The 20,796-nt window shown below is 44.2% G+C and overlaps 1 protein-coding gene across 3 annotated transcripts; it reads right to left on the bottom strand.

Annotated features, from left to right (window-relative positions):
* Positions 1-717: 717 nt before the first annotated feature.
* Positions 718-20,323, bottom strand: helb (helicase (DNA) B). 3 transcript variants are annotated; one of them, XM_045210574.1, is made up of 15 exons: positions 20,023-20,323; positions 19,379-19,605; positions 19,108-19,309; positions 16,755-17,011; positions 15,738-15,956; positions 14,760-15,590; positions 13,910-14,087; positions 13,164-13,305; positions 12,710-12,855; positions 12,519-12,603; positions 10,812-10,871; positions 3,096-3,330; positions 2,788-2,946; positions 1,526-2,287; positions 718-1,289 (listed from the first exon to the last, which is right to left on the bottom strand). In XM_045210574.1, exons 1-15 carry the CDS (start codon positions 20,231-20,233, stop codon positions 1,170-1,172), a joined length of 3,834 nt encoding a protein of 1,277 aa, XP_045066509.1. In that variant the 5' UTR covers positions 20,234-20,323; the 3' UTR covers positions 718-1,169. The 3 variants fall into 3 exon arrangements, with proteins under 3 accessions (XP_045066509.1, XP_041722287.2, XP_041722303.2); XM_041866353.2 differs by having other exon boundaries at positions 19,108-19,605; XM_041866369.2 differs by lacking the exons at positions 19,108-19,309; positions 19,379-19,605; positions 20,023-20,323 and adding an exon at positions 19,030-19,104.
* Between the last annotated feature and the right edge of the window lie 473 nt (positions 20,324-20,796).

The raw sequence follows: 20,796 nt of genomic DNA, 5'->3' as shown, positions 1-20,796 counted from the left end.
GTCATAGACTGTTCTCTCTGCTACTGCACGGTAGGCGGTACCGGAGCGCCAAGTCTAGGTCCAAAAGGCTCCTTAACAGCTTCTACCCCCAAGCCGTAAGACTGCTGAACAATTAATAAAATGGCCACCCGGACTATTTACTTTGACTTTATTTATTGTTGGTTAAGGGCTTGTAAGTAAGCATTTCACTGTAAGGTCTACACCTGTTGTATTCGGCGCATGTGACAAATACAATTTTATTTGATTAAAATATCCTGGTATCAATGCAGTACTGGACATCAATCATAAGATATCCTGGTATCAACAAAGATGTTTTATAACTAAACCAAGATAGACCATAGCCCATCGTTTCAAATGAGAACAAATGAGTCATAGTGGGCAGCAACAAGCAAGGAGGTGGGCAGAGCCAAGCACGAGCTAGCGAGATCCTATTGGCTGTGTTCTAGCGTGCATTTGCATATTTCTGTTAGGCAACGCCTACTGTGTGTAGTGCGCGTGTGCAGTAATTCAATTTGCCTTTGCACTCCTTCTAAAACAACGGCATTTTTTAAAACTTTGGCAACGGGTAAAGTCTAAAAAACATAGTCCACTCAGTTCGTAACAGATTCTAGTTTTGGGAACTGTATCGAGATAAAATGTTTCATCGATGGGAACATTTGCAGAATGTCGGCCAAAATCCATCTCGTTCCATCTTCTCCCACTGCCGGCCACTGGGCTTCCTCTCACTACCATATTTGGTAGTGAGTAGAAACGGCAAGCGGATGCTTCACATTTATACATCCGGTGAAATATCCGTCTCATTGTTCTGTGGTATCAATGCAGTAGTGTCCATCAATCATAAGATATCACGGTATCAATGCAGTAGTGGACATCAATCATAAGATATCCTGGTATCAATGCAGTACTGGACATCAATCATAAGATATCACGGTATCAATGCAGTAGTGGACATCAATCATAAGATATCCTGGTATCAATGCAGTGGAGATCAATCATAAGTAGAGAACATTAAGTGTTAAATCCATGTAAAATCCTCCCCATGTTGAATATTGGGTATTTATATAATCAATAAGAATTGCACGCTGCAAAACATTTTGCTATGGTGTACCCTAACAAACAGAACCCATGTGTGGACGGGTCTCTGCGGGGGGGTCAGGGAGAGAAGGTGGTCAGTCCCGGTCGGAGGGTGGATCTTGGAAGAGCCGTTTACCGCGGGGGTTGTGAGTTGGCGTGCGGAGGGAGAGCTGCTGCAGGCTGGAACAGCCCAGCGGTGATTCGAATGGCTCCACCTACACAGATGACAGAACAACAACAGCAAGATGGAGTCAGAGAAAAGTGACAACTCTTCCAAAATAACTCTCTTAGAATAACCGCATAAAAACACTTCTACTAAAATAACCCCTCCACACCATACCACAAACACTTCTTCAGACGTGCCCTAGTCATGTGTGAAATGTACTGCTTCCACCACAAAAAGCACAATTGAAAATCTGCCTGACTATACACCAAGGCTTCCTTCTCTTACCTTCATCTGTTTTGAAGGAGTTACATTCTGTTGCCCACTGTCAGGACTGAGCGTCCTCTTGGGAGGGGAGCTCTCACCCCCAGACAGAGCAGCCTTCCCCATGTGTCCATCCTCTACAGAGCTAGCCTCCATCTTGATCCCCTCCTCCTCCGCACACGACCCAGGCTGCTCCTGAGAGGGGTCCTCAGAGCTGCTGTTCATAGGCGACCAGGTATATGCCTGACTGAAAGTGATGTCGTCCATTAGAGAGGTGTCTGTAGCATCTGCCTGAGGAGCTGCTGGAGGCTCATTTCTCCACAGCTGCCTGGGTAGGACCGATGTAGAGTGGGACTGGACACGATTGGCGTGAAGTGGGACTGCTAGGATGGGTGTAGAGAGGACGCTGGGTGCTGCTACAGGGGTTCTGTAGGGGGTCCATAGAGACCAGCTAGGTGTCTGTGAGGCCAGAGGAGTGGACCGCGTAGGCCCGAAGCCTGGGGCTGCCCTGCGAGGTGTGCCTGGCAGGGGTTGGTTCTGGTCTGGTTGGTCCTGCCCCACAGCCCCAGCCCCTCCAGCTCCAGGCTGGACCAGTAGCTCTTTGACCAGGGTTCCCAGCCGGGTGTTACGTGGGATGATGCGTCTCTTGATGGCTGAGGCCATGCCCTCCTGCTTGGCTATGACATATACACGCTTCTGTCCCCGTGTCACGGCCGTGTACACGTGTTTCCACGTCTGGACGCTGCCGTTACCCAGCACGTACACAACCGTCTCCGTCTCCGAGCCCTGATACACAGAGGGAAGGTACAGTACAACTGAATCATTCCATCAGAGAAAATGGCTAACTAGTTAGAATCTACTGAACTGCTTAGTTTAATCATACGCCATTCATAAACTGAGTAGAGACAGAAAGAGAGAGAGAGAGAAAGAGGAGGGAGAGAGAGAGAGAGAAAGGAGAGAGAGAAAGAAAGGAGAGAGAGAGAGAAAGAAAGGAGAGAGAGAGAGAGACAGAACGGAGAGTGAGGGAGAGAGAAAAAGGAGAGAGTGAGAGAGGGAGAGAATGTGTGTGGGTACCTGGAAGGTGTGTACGGTCCTAGCCCAAGTGTGTTGCAGCCTAGTCTGTCGTGTGTGTGTGTGTGTGTGTGTGTGTGTGTGTGTGTGTGTGTGTATGTATGTGTGTGTGGGTACCTGGAAGGTGTGTATGGTCCTAGCCCAAGTGTGTTGCAGCCTAGTCTGTGGTGTGTGTGTGTGTGTGTGTGTGTGTGTGTGTATGTGTGTGTGGGTACCTGGAAGGTGTGTATGGTCCTAGCCCAGGCGTGTTGCAGTCTACACTCTCTCTGCAGATCCCTAAAGGACACACACAGCATCCGTCCGTCACGATCATCCAGAGTCAGGTACCTCTGCTTCCTGCTCCGCTGTGAGCCCGCCTCCTCCTCTGTCACGTCCTGTCACAGGAGGAGACACAACCAAAAGAGCAGGGCTCAACCAATTAGAATTGAGCCGGAGCCAGAGCCATTGTAGTCATTGACAGCTCCGGAATAGCCTAAAAACATGTAAACTATTGCTTAAGTGAAGGGTCCTCTCATTTTCTCACATGTTTAATGAAGAATATCTCTCCGTTGCACAGGCGTTCTTTCTCCTTCTTTTTGCTTTTCCCCCTCTCCTCTCTGTCCAGTCCAGGAAGTCTCTGCCCTGTCCTGGCCCTGTCAGGTATGTTCTCCAGGACCTCTTCTTCAGGAGACCCCTCCTTGTTCCTGTCTGCGACGTAGCCGTTCTTTGTACAGCAGACTTTATCTCCCGGCTGGAAATCAAGTCGGTTCTTGACGTTTCTGAGGTAAAAGATCAACATATCAAAACCAAATGATTCATCTATCTATATATACACAGTGCATTCGGAAAGTATTCAGACCCCTTGACTTTTTCCACATTTTGTTACGTTACAGCCTTATTCTAAAACGGATTAACCTCTACGGGATCGGTGTGTCCCGTATACGGGACGGTTGAGCTAACGTGCGCTAATGTGATTAGCATGACTGTTGTAAGTAACAGCAAACTTTCCAGGACATAGACATGTCTTATATGGGCAGAAAGCTTAAATCCTTGTTAATCTTAACTGCACTGTCCAATTTACAGAAGCTATGACAGTGACAACATACCACGCTATTGTTTGAGCAGAGTGCACAACAACAAAACTCATCACAGCAACTGGTTTGATACATTCACCTCTGAAGGTAAATAATTTACTTACACTGCCGGTCAAAAGTTTTAGAACACCTACTCATGCAAGTGTTTTTCTCTATTTTGAGTATTTTCTACATTGTAGAATAATAGTGAAGACGTCAAAACTATGAAATAACACATATGGAATCATGTAGTAACCAAAAAAAAAAAAGTGTTAAACAAATCAATATATATATTTTATATTTGAGATTCTTCAAATAGCCACCCTTTGCCTTGATGACAGCTGTGCACACTCTTGGCATTCTCTCAACCAGCTTCACCTGGAATGCTTTTCCAACAGTCATATGCTGAGCACTTGTTGGCTACTTTTCCTTCACTCTGCGGTCCGACTTATCCCAAACCATCTCAATATGGTTGAGGTCGGGGGATTGTGGAGGCCAGGTAATCTGATGCAGCACTCCATCACTCTCATTGGTAAAATAGCCCTTACACAGCCTGGAGGTGTGTTGGGTCATTGTCCTGTTGAAAAACAAATTATATAGTCCCACTAAGCCCAAAACAGATGGGATGGCGTATCGCTGCAGAATGCGGTGGTAACCATGCTGGTTAAGTGTGCCTTGAATTCTAAATAAATCACAGACAGTGTCACCAGCAAAGCCCCCCCACACCATCACATCTCCTCCTCCATGCTTCACGGTGGGAAATATATATACGGAGATCATCCGTTCACCTACTCTGCGTCTCACAAAGAAATGGCGGTTGGAACCAAAACTCTCAAATTTGGACTCATCAGACCAAAGGACAGATTTCCACCGGTCTAATGTCCATTGCTCGTGTTTCTTGGCCCAAGCAAGTCTCTTCTTCTTATTGGTGTCCTTTAGTAGTGGTTTCTTTGCAGCAATTCGACCATGAAGGCCTGATTCACGCAGTCCCCTCTGAACAGTTGATGTTGAGATGTGTCTGTTACTTGAACTCTGTGAAGCATTTATTTCCACTGCAAATTCTGAGGCTGGTAACTCTAATGAACTTATCCTCTGCAGCAGAGGTAACTCTGGGTCTTCCTTTCCTGTGGCGGTCCTCATGAGAGCCAGTTTCATCATAGCGCTTGATGTTTTTTGTGACTGCACTTGAAGAAACTTTCAAAGTTCCTGAAATGTTCCGTATTGACTGACCTTCATGTCTTAAAGTAATGATGGACTGTCTTTTCTCTTTGCTTCTTGCCATAATATGGACTTGGTCTTTTACCAAATCTTCTGTATACCCCCCTACCTTGTCACAACACAACTGATTGGCTCAAACACATTAAGAAGTAAAGAAAATCCACAAATTAACTTTTAAGAAGGCACACCTGTTCATTGAAATGCATTCCAGGTGACTACCTCATGAAGCTGTTTGAGAGAATGCCAACAGTGTGCAAAGCTGTCATCAAGGCAAAGGGTGGCTATTTGAAGAATCTCAAATATAAAATATATTTTGATTTGTTTAACACTTACATGATTCCATATGTTATTTCATAGTTTTGATGTAGTTACAATGTAGAAAATTGTAAAAATTAAAACCCTTGAATGAGTGAATGAGGGGAATGAGGTGTTCTAAAACTTTTGACCGGTAGTGTACATTCAGTAATCTTGCTCTGATTTGTGATAAAATGTAGCATAGTTTTGTTTGAAACAATCCATTTTCATATTAAAATGTAGGAACTGGGTTCTACAGGTTGTACCCCTGCTGTCTCTGGCTCCACACCCACCCCGCCATCTAGATGTGTGAAAGTTAGTGTATAAGCTAATGATCCATCATGTATTACATTCCTGGGAGTGTGTAAACATACATTTTGTATTACCATATCATTTTTTGTATGTTCTCTATAGTTATGTACATGAAAATTTATCAACTGACCAATTCGGCACATTTGGGCAGACTTTCTACAAAATAGTCCAGTGTTGCAATGCTTCACTGGATCAATCTGAAACTTTGCACACACCCTGCTGCCATCTAGTGGCCAAAATCTATATTGTGCCTAAACTGCAATGCTATTAAATAAATAAAAATCTTCATCAATCTACACACGATACCCCATAATGAGTGAAAACAGGTTTGTAGAAACCTTATTTACATAAGTATTCAGACCCTTTGCTATGAGACTCAAAATTGAGCTCAGGTGCATCCTGTTTCCATTGATCATCCTTGAGATGTTTCTATAACAATATAACAATCGGGGGAGAAGGGCCTTGGTCAGGGAGGTGACCAAGAACCCGATGTTCACTCTGACAGAGCTCCAAAGTTCCTCTGTGGAGATGGGAGAAACTTCCAGAAGGACAATAATCTCTGCAGCACTCCACAAAATCAGGCCTTTATGGTAGAGTGGCCAGACGGAAGCCACTCCTCAGTAAAATTCACATGACAGCTCGCTTGGAGTTTGCCAAAAGGCACCTAAAGGACTCTCACACCATGAGAAACAAGATTCTCTGGTCTGATGAAACCAAGATTGAACTCTTTGGCCTGAATGCCAAGCGTTACGTCTGGAAGAAACCTGGCACCAACCCTACCGTGAAGCATGGTGGTGGCAGCATCATGCTGTGGGAATGTTTTTCACCGGCAGGGACTGGGAGACTAGTCAGGATCGAGGGAAAGATGAACGGAGCAAAGTTCAAAGAGATCCTTGATGAAAACCTAATCCAGAGCGGACCTCAGACTGGGGCGAAGGTTCACCTTCCAACAGGACAACGACCCTAAGCACACAGCCAAGACAACGCAGGAGTGGCTTCGGGACAAGTCTCTGAATGTCCTTGAGTGGCCCAGCCAGAGCCCGGACTTGAACCCGATCGAACATCTCAGGAGAGACCTGAAAATAGCTGTGCAGCGACGCTCCCCATCCAACCTGACAGAGCTTGAGAGGATCTGCAGAGAAGAATGGGAGAAACTCCCCAAATACAGGTGTGCCAAGCTTGTCGCATCATACCCAAGAAGTCTCGAGGCTGTAATCGCTGCCAAAGATACTTCAACAAAGTACTGAGTAAAGGGTCTGAATACTTATGTAAACGTTTCAGTTTTTTATATTTAATAAATGTGCAAAAAATTCTAAAAACCTGTTTTTTGCTTTGTCATTATGGGGATTGATGAAGAAAAAAAACTATTTTATCAATTTTAGAAAAAGGCTGTAATGTAACAAAATGTGGAAAAAGTCAAGGGGTCTGAATACTTTCCGAATGCACTGTATGTTTACAGCTAAGGAGACCTGCTGGACTTTCTAATAGAAACAAACAGGGTCTAGGAGTGGCGTAAACTCCCCTCTGCCTCATCACATCGCAGATTCTTCCTTTTTATAACTGGTACAACAGCTCTATCCGGTGGTCCACTAATTACATAGCAGTAGAAACAACATCTCTTCTAACAACATATCTTCTAATAGCAGTAGAAACAACATCTCTTCTAACAACATCTCTTCTAATAGCAGTAGAAACAACATATCTTCTAACAACATCTCTTCTAATAGCAGTAGAAACAATGTCTCTTCTAACAACATCTCTTCTAATAGCAGTAGAAACAACATCTCTTCTAACAACATCTCTTCTAATAGCAGTAGAAACAACATCTCTTCTAATAGCAGTAGAAACAACATCTCTTCTAATAGCAGTAGAAACAACGTCTCTTCTAACAACATCTCTTCTAATAGCAGTAGAAACAACATCTCTTCTAATAGCAGTAGAAACAACATCTCTTCTAACAACATCTCTTCTAATAGCAGTAGAAACAACATCTCTTCCAATAGCAGTAGAAACAACATCGCTTCTAACATCTCTTCTAATAGCAGTAGAAACAACATCTCTTCCAATAGTAGTAGAAACAACATCTCTTCCAATAGTAGTAGAAACAACATCTCTTCCAATAGCAGTAGAAACAACATCGCTTCTAATAGCAGTAGAAACAACATCTCTTCTAACAACATCTCTTCCAATAGTAGTAGAAACAACATCTATTCTAATAGCAGTAGAAACAACATCTCTTCCAATAGTAGTAGAAACAACATCTCTTCTAATAGCAGTAGAAACAACATCTCTTCCAATAGCAGTAGAAACAACATCTCTTCCAATAGTAGTAGAAACAACATCGCTTCTAACATCTCTTCTAATAGCAGTAGAAACAACATCTCTTCCAATAGTAGTAGAAACAACATCTCTTCCAATAGTAGTAGAAACAACATCTCTTCCAATAGCAGTAGAAACAACATCTCTTCCAATAGCAGTAGAAACAACATCTCTTCCAATAGTAGTAGAAACAACATCTCTTCCAATAGTAGTAGAAACAACATCTCTTCCAATAGTAGTAGAAACAACATTACATTTACATTACAGTCATTTAGCAGACGCTCTTATCCAGAGCGACTTACGGTTAGTGAATACATTTATTGTTGTTTTATTTTATTTTTATTTTTTTTATACTGGCCCCCCATGGGAATCGAACCCACAACCCTGGCGTTGCAAACGCCATGCTCTATCAACTGAGCTACATCCCTGCCGGCCATTCCCTCCCCTACCCTGGACGACGCTGGGCCAATTGTGCGCCGCCCATGAGTCTCCCGGTCGCGGCCGGCTGCGACAGAGCCTGGATTCGAACCAGGATCTCTAGTGGCACAGTTAGCACTGCGATGCAGTGCCTTAGACCACTGCGCCACTCAGGAGCCTCAACATCTCTTCCAATAGTAGTAGAAACAACATATCTTCCAATAGCAGTAGAAACAACATCTCTTCCAATAGCAGTAGAAACAACATCTCTTCTAACATCTCTTCCAATAGCAGTAGAAACAACATCTCTTCCAATAGCAGTAGAAACAACATCTCTTTTAAAAGCAGTAGAAACAACATCTCTTCCAATAGCAGTAGAAACAACATCTCTTCTAATAGCAGTAGAAACAACATCTCTTCCAATAGCAGTAGAAACAACATCTCTTTTAAAAGCAGTAGAAACAATATCTCTTCCAATAGCAGTAGAAACAACATCTCTTCCAATAGCAGTAGAAACAACATCTCTTCCAATAGCAGTAGAAACAACATCTCTTCTAACATCTCTTCCAATAGCAGTAGAAACAACATCTCTTCCAATAGCAGTAGAAACAACATCTCTTCCAATAGCAGTAGAAACAACATCTCTTTTAAAAGCAGTAGAAACAACATCTCTTCCAATAGCAGTAGAAACAACATCTCTTCTAATAGCAGTAGAAACAACATCTCTTCTAATAGCAGTAGAAACAACATCTCTTCCAATAGCAGTAGAAACAACATCTCTTTTAAAAGCAGTAGAAACAACATCTCTTCCAATAGCAGTAGAAACAACATCTCTTCTAATAGCAGTAGAAACAACATCTCTTCCAATAGCAGTAGAAACAACATCTCTTTTAAAAGCAGTAGAAACAACATCTCTTCCAATAGCAGTAGAAACAACATCTCTTCCAATAGCAGTAGAAACAACATATCTTCTAACATCTCTTCCAATAGCAGTAGAAACAACATCTCTTCTAATAGCAGTAGAAACAACATCTCTTCCAATAGCAGTAGAAACAACATCTCTTCCAATAGCAGTAGAAACAACATCTCTTTTAAAAGCAGTAGAAACAACATCTCTTCCAATAGCAGTAGAAACAACATCTCTTCCAATAGCAGTAGAAACAACATCTCTTCTAACATCTCTTCCAATAGCAGTAGAAACAACATCTCTTCTAATAGCAGTAGAAACAACATCTCTTCCAATAGCAGTAGAAACAACATCTCTTTTAAAAGCAGTAGAAACAACATCTCTTCCAATAGCAGTAGAAACAACATCTCTTCTAATAGCAGTAGAAACAACATCTCTTCTAATAGCAGTAGAAACAACATCTCTTCCAATAGCAGTAGAAACAACATCTCTTTTAAAAGCAGTAGAAACAACATCTCTTCCAATAGCAGTAGAAACAACATCTCTTCTAATAGCAGTAGAAACAACATCTCTTCCAATAGCAGTAGAAACAACATCTCTTTTAAAAGCAGTAGAAACAACATCTCTTCCAATAGCAGTAGAAACAACATCTCTTCCAATAGCAGTAGAAACAACATCTCTTCTAACATCTCTTCCAATAGCAGTAGAAACAACATCTCTTCCAATAGCAGTAGAAACAACATCTCTTTTAAAAGCAGTAGAAACAACATCTCTTCCAATAGCAGTAGAAACAACATCTCTTTTAAAAGCAGTAGAAACAACATCTCTTCCAATAGCAGTAGAAACAACATCTCTTCCAATAGCAGTAGAAACAACATCTCTTCTAACATCTCTTCCAATAGCAGTAGAAACAACATATCTTCCAATAGCAGTAGAAACAACATCTCTTTTAAAAGCAGTAGAAACAACATCTCTTCCAATAGCAGTAGAAACAACATCTCTTCCAATAGCAGTAGAAACAACATCTCTTTTAAAAGCAGTAGAAACAACATCTCTTCCAATAGCAGTAGAAACAACATCTCTTCTAACATCTCTTCCAATAGCAGTAGAAACAACATCTCTTCCAATAGCAGTAGAAACAACATCTCTTCCAATAGCAGTAGAAACAACATCTCTTCTAACATCTCTTCCAATAGCAGTAGAAACAACATCTCTTCTAATAGCAGTAGAAACAACATCTCTTCCAATAGCAGTAGAAACAACATCTCTTCTAACATCTCTTCCAATAGCAGTAGAAACAACATCTCTTCTAATAGCAGTAGAAACAACATCTCTTCTAATAGCAGTAGAAACAACATCTCTTCCAATAGCAGTAGAAACAACATCTCTTCCAATAGCAGTAGAAACAACATCTCTTCTAACATCTCTTCCAATAGCAGTAGAAACAACATCTCTTCTAATAGCAGTAGAAACAACATCTCTTCTAATAGCAGTAGAAACAACATCTCTTCTAATAGCAGTAGAAACAACATCTCTTCTAATAGCAGTAGAAACAACATCTCTTCCAATAGCAGTAGAAACAACATCTCTTCCAATAGCAGTAGAAACAACATCTCTTCCAATAGCAGTAGAAACAACATCTCTTCTAATAGCAGTAGAAACAACATCTCTTCCAATAGCAGTAGAAACAACATCTCTTCCAATAGCAGTAGTGACTTACTTGGTGCGGTGGTTGCAGTAATGCTTGCAGCAAAGCTCATTGATCAAGGCACACTCCCTCCTGCAAAAGAAATGGAGGTACAGTTAAGATACAGGTCAAACAATGGTGTAGAGAAGCCCTCTACATATCTGACCACCCTACTCTCCTATAGCATCAATGGTGCAGAGAAACCCTCTACACTACTGGTCAAAAGTTTTAGAACACCTACTCATTAAAGGGTTTTTCTTTATTTTTACTATTTTCTACATTGTAGAATAATCGTGAAGACATCAAAACTATGGAATAACACATATGGAATCATGTAGTAACCAGAAAAGTGTTAAACTATTCTTCAAATAGCCACCCTTTGCCTTGATGACAGCTTTGCACACTCTTGGCATTCTCTCAACCAGCTTCACCTGGAATGCTTTTCTAGCAGTCTTGAAGGAGTTCCCACATATGCTGAGCACTTGTTGGCTGAGCACTTGTTGGCTGCTTTTCCTTCACTCTGCAGTCCAACTCATCCCAAATCATCTCAATTTGGTTGAGGTCGGGGGATTGTGGAGGCCAGGTCATCTGATGCAGCACTCCATCACTCTCCTTCTTGGTAAAATAGCCCATACACAGCCTGGAGGTGTGTTGGGTAATTGTTCTGTTGAAAAACAAATGATAGTCCCACTAAGCCCAAACCAGATGGGATGGCGTATCGCTGCAGAATGCTGTGGTAGCCATGCTGGTTAAGTGTGCCTTGAATTCGAAATAAATCACAGACAGTGTCACCAGCAAAGCAACCCCACACCATAACACCTCCTCCTCCATGCTTTACGGTGGGAAATACACATGCAGAGATCATCCGTTCACCCACACGCGTCTCACAAAGACACGGCGGTTGGAACCAAAAATCTCAAATTTGGACTCCAGACCAAAGGACAATTTTCCACCGGTCTAATGTCCATTGCTCGTGTTTCTTGGCCCAAGCAAGTCTCTTCTTCTTATTGGTGTCCTTTAGTAGTGGTTTCTTTGCAGCGATTCGACCAAGAAGGCCTGATTCACACAGTCCCCTCTGAACAGTTGATGTTGAGATGTGTCTGTGACTTGAACTCTGTGAAGTATTTATTTGGGCTGCAATTTCTGAAGCTGGTAACTCTAATGAACGTATCCTCTGCAGCAGAGGTAACTCTGGGTCTTCCATTCCTGTGTCAGTCCTCATGAGAGCCAGTTTCATCATAGCGCTTGATGGTTTTTGCGACTTGAAATGTTCCGTATTGACTGACCTTCATGTCTTAAAGTAATGATGGACTGTCGTTTCTCTTTGCTTATTTGAGCTGTTCTTGCCATAATATGGACTTGGTATTTTACCAAATAGGGCTATCTTCTGTATACCTCATGAAGCTGGTTGAGAGAATGCCAACCGTGTGCAAAGCTGTCATCAAGTCAAAAGGGTGGCTATTTGAAGAATCTCAAATACAAAATATGTTTTGATTTGTTTAACACTTTTTTGGTTACTACATGATTCCATATGTGTTATTTCATAGTTTTGATGTCTTCACTATTATTCTACAATGTAGAAAATAGTTAAAAAATAAAGAAACACCCTGGAATGAGGAGGTGTTCTAAAACATTTGACCGGTAGTGTATATATCTGATCACCCTACTCTCCTATCGCATCAATGGTGTAGAGAAACCCTTTACATATCTGACCATCCTACTGTCATATACATGTCTTACCTTCTGAAGGCAATGAACTGTGACGTGGTATCATTCTTCAGTCCTGGAGCAGCGTTCAGTAATAGTTCGATAGCCACCTGGAGGTCTGAAAAAAACGACATCAATTGTGTTGCTTTATATTGTGAGTTTTAGGGGTTTTCAGCACAGAGCCCAACACTGCGCCTATAAGATGGAGTCCATGGTGTCCTCACCATAGACAGAGTCCTCGTTGGTGTTGGGCAGCAGGATGAGGATGAACCTCTTGTCTTCAGAGGGCATGGTGTAACTCCCATTCAGATCCAAGATGGCGTCGTAGTGGAGCGGTCTGAAAGTATGCTTCATCCCCATCTCGGCGATTCTGAAAGAAAAAGGACAGACGCAGGATCTCTCCTTTCTCATGGTCAGTCATGGCATCAGGACATGATAAGAACATTTGTCAAAAATCTAGCTTACAGAATTTGCAATTTAAACAATCAAGAAAATGTTATAATGCATTTAATATCTGAATTTGCAAAGTTGTATCTAAAATTCTGGATATTCTAGCTACATATTGAATTTTTAATATATATATATATATATATATATATATATATATATATCAAAGAATGACTGTGGCATTTCTATGTTTGTTGGAAAACTAAAGACAAAAACCAATGTCATATTTACAGTCCGGCGTTGTTGACGATGAGTTGAGACTCAGCTCTGTGGTTGGTCCTCATCTCGATGGCCCAGTGAGCCCGGCCCAGACTGTGGAACAGGTCATACAAGGTGTTGCCTGGCTGGATACTGGGCAGCTGATGCACATCGCCTAGACAACCAGAGCTACACCTTCACATACGGTAGCTGGAGCCCAGACCTGACTAGCCTCCATTATGGCAGACATATGGCTAACGACACAAGGCTAACCTAGAACAGGTCATACAAGGTGTTGGCTGGCTGGATACTGGGCAGCAGACAGCGTCCCCTAGACAAACAGTCAGCCAGCAAGTCCTAAACCTTAAGTGTTTGCAGGATAGGTTTAAGCAGCGTAGTCTCATCTCATTCCGATAATGAGGAGTTTATTGGGATACAAGGTGATTTGTAGATCAGTGATTCTGAGCAGTCTGAAGGCAATGTAAGAACGCAAGTGTTCCATTACCATTGTAGAGGACAGGAAGTCCTCTCCTTAACTAACTCTGTTCCACCTTCACCCCCCACAATTGTTCCATTAACATTGTACAGGACAGGAAGTCCTCTCCTTAACTAACTCTGTTCCACCTTCACCCCCCACAAGTGTTCCATTACCATTGTACAGGACAGGAAGTCCTCTCCTTAACTAACTATGTTCCAGCTTCACACCCAACAAGTGTTGGCATCATACTTTACATGTTTCACATTGTACAGCTTAAACCTGAGCTTAAAACCCAACGTACCCAGAAAGACAAACTTCCTGAGCTGTGCGTGTTTGGTGAGCATGGTGAGGATAGAGTGGAGGAGCTGAACGCACACCAGACTGCCCTCATCCACCACCAACACACGCACACAGGCAAACTTCCACTCCTCAGGAGCCCCATTAAGGTCTTTCTTGGCCTGCATGAAACTCCACAGCACCTGAGAGCGAGGGATGACAGGGTAGAGCGAGGGATGACAGGGAAGAGCGAGGGATGACAGGGTAGAGCGAGGGATGACAGGGAAGAGTGAGGGATGACAGGGAAGTGTGAGGGATGACAGGGAGGAGTGAGGGATGACAGGGAAGAGTGAGGGATGACAGGGAAGAGCGAGGGATGACAGGGAAGAGTGAGGGATGACAGGGAAGAGCGAGGGATGACAGGGAAGAGTAGGGATGACAGGGAAGAGTGAGGGATGACAGGAAAGAGTGAGGGATGACAGGGAAGAGTGAGGGATGACAGGGAAGAGTGAACAGGAAGGAGAGGTTTGATATCTTTTACCTCTGGAAGCGGCACTGTGTACAACACATGAACCCGACTACTGATTTTCAACTGGTTCATTTAGAACAATGTGGCTGCTGACGGTGAATGTGGCTGCTGACGGTCAATGTGGCTGCTGACGGTCAATGTGGCTGCTGACGGTCAATGTGGCTGCTGACGGTCAATGTGGCTACTGACGGTGAATATGGCAGCTGACGGTGACAGGCTAATGTTTGCCATTCAGAAACCTGTTCTGTACCTTGCTAATAAAATATACAGGGTCAGAACTACAGAGATCCTATTGAATAACTATTCTATATGTCATTCTAAGGTCAGAACGGTCTCCTGTACCAACCTGATGCAGGGTGTAGGCCTTGAAGCAGGTTCTCTTGGTGAGCAGAGACGCAGCTCTCCCTGTGGGTGCTGTTAGTAACACCTCTCCCTCTCCCTGTAAAACCAACAAATTCTCCCTCTCCTCCCCCTTTACCTCCCCCTCTAACTGAGAGAGGAGACTCTGCGACAGGGCTTCTTCTTCCCACCGCTCGGACAGACAGAAGTCATTCTCAAAGTCCCAGCATGCCTTCCTGACCTCCTCCTCCTCCTCCTCCTCCTCCTCCTTCTTCTTCTTTGGGCTCTGCTGCATGGCTGCCTTGAACACCAGACTCACCACCGTGGTCTTACCACAGCCACCCTTACCGCTGATCACAGTCACCGGGTTGGAGCAGATCATCTCCGCCGCACGCACCTGGTCTGGGTCTAAATCTACTGGAGGAGGATAGGGGCCCTGGTATGTAAGGGGGGCTGGTTCTGGGTCTCGTTTGATGTGGTCTGGGCCAGAGTATCCATTGGCCGTTCCAACAGCAGTATTAGTACGGCCTGTCTCTGCAGCGGTGCCCTCCATATCACACCTTTCATTCAGATGATCAGCCTTCTGCTCTGTGTCGGAGTCCACCTCACCTCCACCTCGATCCTCCCCACTCCCTCCTCTCTTCCTCAGCCTCTCCAGTGCTGAAGCAGTCAGTATCTCTATGACATCCAGAGGTATAACCCAGGGCTCTCCCTGCACCAGACAGCGTAGACACTCAGCTATCCCAGTCTCATAAGAATGCAGGTTCTGCAGCGCCACCTTCTGGCGATCCCGCACCACCACACCCAGCTCTTTGAGGAAGTGGACAGCGTCCCAAACCTGAATTAATTCATTCATTAAGTCATTTGGAAATTCCAAATACATATGGAGCTGGCTCAGCAAGCGAGTCAACAACAACACATCAAACAATCACTGAGGATTAAAAACACAAAGTGGACAGAGGTATTTCTACAGTGTTCCTCGTACCTCCTCCTCTCCCACGGAGCTACACCCCCTCCTGACCTCGTCACACAGGCTGGGGAGCTCTGTGTAGGTACTGCCCGTCCTGCAGCAGTGGATCTTTAGAGAGTCGTAGACTCGCAGGGCGTTACGCTGCTTCAGGGGGATCTCTTGGAAGAGTTCACACTCATGGAAGGATCTCAGCTGAGCCTCGCAACGGACGAGCCTCAACTCCTTGTACATCACCTAGAGAGAGAGGGGGGAGTAGGGAGAGAGAGAGAGGGAGGGGAGAGAGAGAAGTGAGAGGGAGAGAGAGAGAGAGAGAGAGAGAGAGAGGGGGAGAGAGAGAGAGAGAGAGAGAGGGAGGGGAGAGAGAGAGAGAGCGAGGGAGGGAGAGAGAGAGCGAGGGAGGGGAGAGAGAGAGAGAGAGAGAGAGGGGGGGAGAGAGAGAGAGAGAGAGAGGGGGAGAGAGAGAGAGGGAGAGAGAGAGAGAGGGGGAGAGAGAAAGAGAGAGAGAGAGAGAGGGGGGGGAGAGAGAGAGGGAGAGAGAGAGAGGGGAGAGAGAGAGAGAGAGAGAGAGAGAGAGAGAGAGAGGGAGGGGAGAGAGAGGGAGAGAGAGGGGGAGAAAGAGAGGGGAGAGAGAGGGAGGGGAGAGAGAGGGAGGGGAGAGAGAGAGAGGGAGAGAGAGAGGGAGAGAGAGAGGGGGAGAGAGAGGGAGAGGGGAGAGAGAGGGAGAGGGGAGAGAGAGGGAGGGAGGGGAGAGAGAGAGGAGAGAGAGGAGAGAGAGAGAGAGGAGAGAGGAGAGAGAGAGGGAGGGGAGAGAGAGAGAGAAAAAGAGAGAGAGGGAAAAAGGGAGAAGTGATTACTCAAGATAAACTAAATTAAGAAAATAATTGAGTCTGTCTGACTCAATGCGTTCATGGCAGATTGGAGGGATGCTATGATAGGTCACTACTGGATTGGTCTGATCGAAGTCTACAGAAACTGTTGACACAGTTTGTTAACCAAACAACAGTCCTCAACCAGCCAGGAGATTACACTTACATAGTTAAAGCCCAGCTTCCAGACATCAGTCTTGATAATCTCCTCTATTTTAGCCAGCAAGCCGAGACGCTCCTCTTCCTCATCTTCATCCATCCGTGTGACATGTGTAGGGGCTTGTGTAGCTCCCTGTGCTGCAGGACGTTTCTCGCTGCCCTTGCCCCGGCCCAGTAGCTCAGTGAAGCGCCCTGGCAGCAGGGTAGGCAGGTATCTCATCACATGGGGGTACAGAGAGGCAGCCTTCACGCGCATCCCAGCAACTGATAGACAGACAGACCGATGACGAGCTGTTTTCCAATACCCAGACTAACATACTGTATACTACATACTTAATGAGTATATACTGCATACTATTAGTTCATTTTAGTATACTGTAAAGGAACGGTATCATTTCAGTTGCGCGTATTAGCGCTTCGACTGTCTACCGGAAGTTGATGCTGTTGCTATGCAACCTCTTGCTAGCTTGTTAGCGTAACATATTTCTAGCTAGACTCTGGGTGTGTTCGTAAATTCAATCTGGAGTGCCAGAATATGCTCTGGGCTTTCGTAAATTCATGGCGTTGTCAGATTGTCCGTTTGTAAATTCAGAGCGCTTTGTTCTCGGAGCATTCAGAGCGCACACTGGACGCTCTGGCCGAGGAGTAGGGTCGATCCGAGCGTTCTGACCTAACAACAGCAGTCAAGCACCCAAGCTAACTGGCTAACTTGCTAGCTACTTCAGACACAAATGAGAGAACACCTCACTCTGACCATTTTACTCGCCCGAGCAGAGCTGGTTAGGCAGTTTTCATGTTATCCAGAGCGTTGGTGAATGTAGCTGCTGCTGGCAACAATTTAATTTAGCTTTTTGCCTACGTTTATTGACACCGGCCTCATTCAACGGGCGTTGAGCGTTCGTAAATACATAAGTTATTCTGCGCTCTGGCACACAGACGAGAGTGCTCTGTAATTGGAGTAGATAGCCAGAGCGAATTTACGAATCTTTGCAACTCTGCCTAGGTCAGCATCCCTGAGTCGTCTCTTCACTGTAGACATTGAGACTGGTGTTTTGCGGGTACTATTTAACGAAGCTGCCAGTTGAGGACCTGTGAGGCGTCTGTTTCTCAAACTAGACACTAATGTATTTGTCTTCTTGCTCAGTTGTACACCGGGGCCTCCCACTCCTCTTTCTATTCTGGTTAGAGCCAGTTTGCGCTGTTCTGTGAAGGGAGTAGTACACAGTGTTGTACGAGATCTTCAGTTTCTTGGCAATTTCTCGCATGGAATAGCCTTCATTTCTCAGAACAAGAATAGACTGACGAGTTTCAGAAGAAAGTTATTTGTTTCTGGCCATTTTGAGCCTGTAATCGAACCCAAAATTGCTGATTCTCCAGATACTCAACTAGTCTCAAAAAGGCCAGTTTTATTGCTTCTTTAATCAGCACAAGTTTTGAGCTGTGCTAACATAATTGCAAAAAGGTTTTCTAATGATCAATTAGCCTTTTTAAATGATAAACTTGGATTAGCAAACACAACGTGCCATTGGAACACAGGACTGATGGTTGCTGATAATGGGCCTCTGTACGCCTATGTAGATATTCATTTATTTATTTTTTATCAGCCGTTTCCAGCTACAATAGCCATTTACAACATGAACAATGTCTACACTGTATTTCTGATCAATTTGATGTTATTTTAATGGACAAAAAATGTGCTTTTCTTTCGAAAGCAAGGACCCCAAACTTTTGAACGGTAGCGTACGTTGGGTAGTTAGTTAGATAGCATTAGGTAAATATACTGGTAAGTTCGATGTATTGGTAGCCAACTAAGGTTACAGTATGTAGCTAACATACCTGGTACATACTGCTGTAATGATATGCTATGCGGTTCATAAAGATAGCGTAGCTAACAAATTGTCAGCCAACATAACTTGTAACGTAACTTATTTGAAAAGTCATTACTTCATTACATTGCTCAACATTTTCATTAACATTTGTCATAATTAGTTAAAGCAACGAATTTGTATCCGCTCTCGTCTGACTTCTGCTGCACTTTCTCCGCCATTTTCTTCAAATCTTAAAACGTTGTGAAGCCAAGCACATTTTCTGAAGAATTGCATTATGGGCCCTAAAAGCACGGAAATAGTGTCCATTGATTGTATACTTCGTATTTTGGCGAATGTAGTACGACATCCGGGAACTTTTGGCATACTAACTATATCCATACTATGACCAATAAGCATACTACATACTCAATTTATGTCACAAATAGTACGGTTAATATGAGTATTTGAACACACCTATGGTCTTTGCTCACAGCACTCCATATTATCAAAACACTGTAGGTCAAGATGTATCTCTCCCCCACGTCCACCTACCTGAAACAGAGACCAACGCTTTAATCTGCTGTGCCAATGCTCTGTGCTGCTCTCCTTCCTCAAACTCAGCCAGAACTTCCTGCAGGTTGTCAAACCCCACCTTCCTTCCCATCGGCAGCCAAGCAAAGAACGGGGTGACGAACTCTGCACCCACGCCGCAGGCCGCGAGGAACAGAGACATGACGGAGCGACCCTCGTCCACCTGGAGGTCTGAGCGAAGGCGGTAGGCAGGGTAGCCCCGCAGAGACAGGACGGAGCGACCCTGGTCCACCTGGAGGTCTGAGCGAAGGCGGTAGGCAGGGTAGCCCCGCAGAGACAGGACGGAGCGACCCTGGTCCACCTGGAGGTCTGAGCGAAGGCGGTAGGCAGGGTAGCCCCGCAGCACCAGCTTGCCCCTGGCTGCGCGGGCCGTGAAGGTAGCCTCCCACCATGGGTCCTTCAGACTGAACCGGCCCTCTACTCTGCATCTCTTACCAGACACAATGTCCAGGAACTCAACTGGAATGGGCATGTGATAGAAAACGAAACAATTACACAAGATAGTTAGTTATTTAGCGGACTAGCTAGCTAGCTAGATCATCAGAATGCATTCATCGTGGTGGATTGTATGAGTGTTTTGTGGGTGTTTTAGTGTCACTATCAATATATAAAGCAGAGTTCAAGAGATAAAGCAGATTGAACAAACTGTAGAATTACAGTAGGCAACTAGCTCCTATTTCTACAGTAGAAGTTACAATCAATACAAGCTCGATCGACAAAGTGACACTGTCACGGTCCCTTATCGCAGATGGTTGGCAACTTGTTAGCTAGATAAACATGCCTAATTTGTTGCAAGTGACAACCTCATTAGCTAGTTAGGCTAACTTTATCATGTGAACTTATCAAAGCTATGATGATCTGTCAACGACCAACCACCTTCGTTTCGGGCCGGTATGGAGGAATTAAACAGATGTCCTCCAGAGCTAACGCTGTCCATCTCTTTCATATCCAGAAACTCCGGCTGTGCTTCTTCCTCCTCATCATCTTCCCCATCAGAATCGGCATTTTCGGCCTTTTTAACCTTCTTTTCAGGTAAAATGTAGCCGATTATGTTTCTGTCACCAAGAGGACACCCCAACAGTGACATTTCTGTTTTGTTTTGCTTATTTCGCGCGTTAATTTCATTTCACAGCTGACATAAAAACAAGGAAGTGCCAAAGCGGAAGTGCTTTAGTTTTTTTTCGAGCCAGCCCAAAAACTAGCATATAAGCGCCACCCACCGGCCTAATCGGCATGCATTTAGTTTTACTAGTGTTTAAGAGCAGTTGGAGGCTACGGAAGGAGTGTTGTATGGCATTGAAGCTCGTTTGGAGGTTTGTTAACACAGTGTCCAATGAAGGGCCAGATGTATACAAAATGGTGTGAGAATGGATCTGAGAATCACCAGCAGCAAGAGCGACATCATTGATATACACAAGAATTTAACCCTGTGGCACCCCCATAGAGACTGCCATAGGTCCAGACAACAGGCCCTCCGATTTGACACATTGAACTCTATCTGAGAATTAGTTGGTGAACCAGGCGAGGCAGTCATTTGAGAAACCAAGGCTATTTAGTCTGCCAATAAGAATGCGGTGGTTGACAGAGTCGAAAGCCTTGGCCAGGTCGATGAAGACTGCTGCACAGTACTGTCTATTATCGATCGCGGTT

The sequence above is a fragment of the Coregonus clupeaformis genome, chromosome 4 (genome assembly GCF_020615455.1).
Source record: "Coregonus clupeaformis isolate EN_2021a chromosome 4, ASM2061545v1, whole genome shotgun sequence".
Taxonomy (NCBI): domain Eukaryota; kingdom Metazoa; phylum Chordata; class Actinopteri; order Salmoniformes; family Salmonidae; genus Coregonus; species Coregonus clupeaformis.
The sequence above is the reverse complement of the archived record's forward strand: the minus strand, read 5'-3'. Positions and strand labels throughout refer to the sequence as shown.

Coding starts and splice junctions, on each gene's coding strand:
- helb (XM_041866353.2), bottom strand. CDS start 20,233: ATGTCACTGTTGGGGTGTCCTCTTGGTGACAGAAACATAATCGGCTAC. Junction 12,604..12,709: donor CAACGAGGACTCTGTCTATG/GTGAGGACACCA, acceptor CGTTTTTTTCAG/ACCTCCAGGTGGCTATCGAA. Junction 3,331..10,811: donor TACTGCAACCACCGCACCAA/GTAAGTCACTAC, acceptor CTTTTACCTCAG/AAACGTCAAGAACCGACTTG.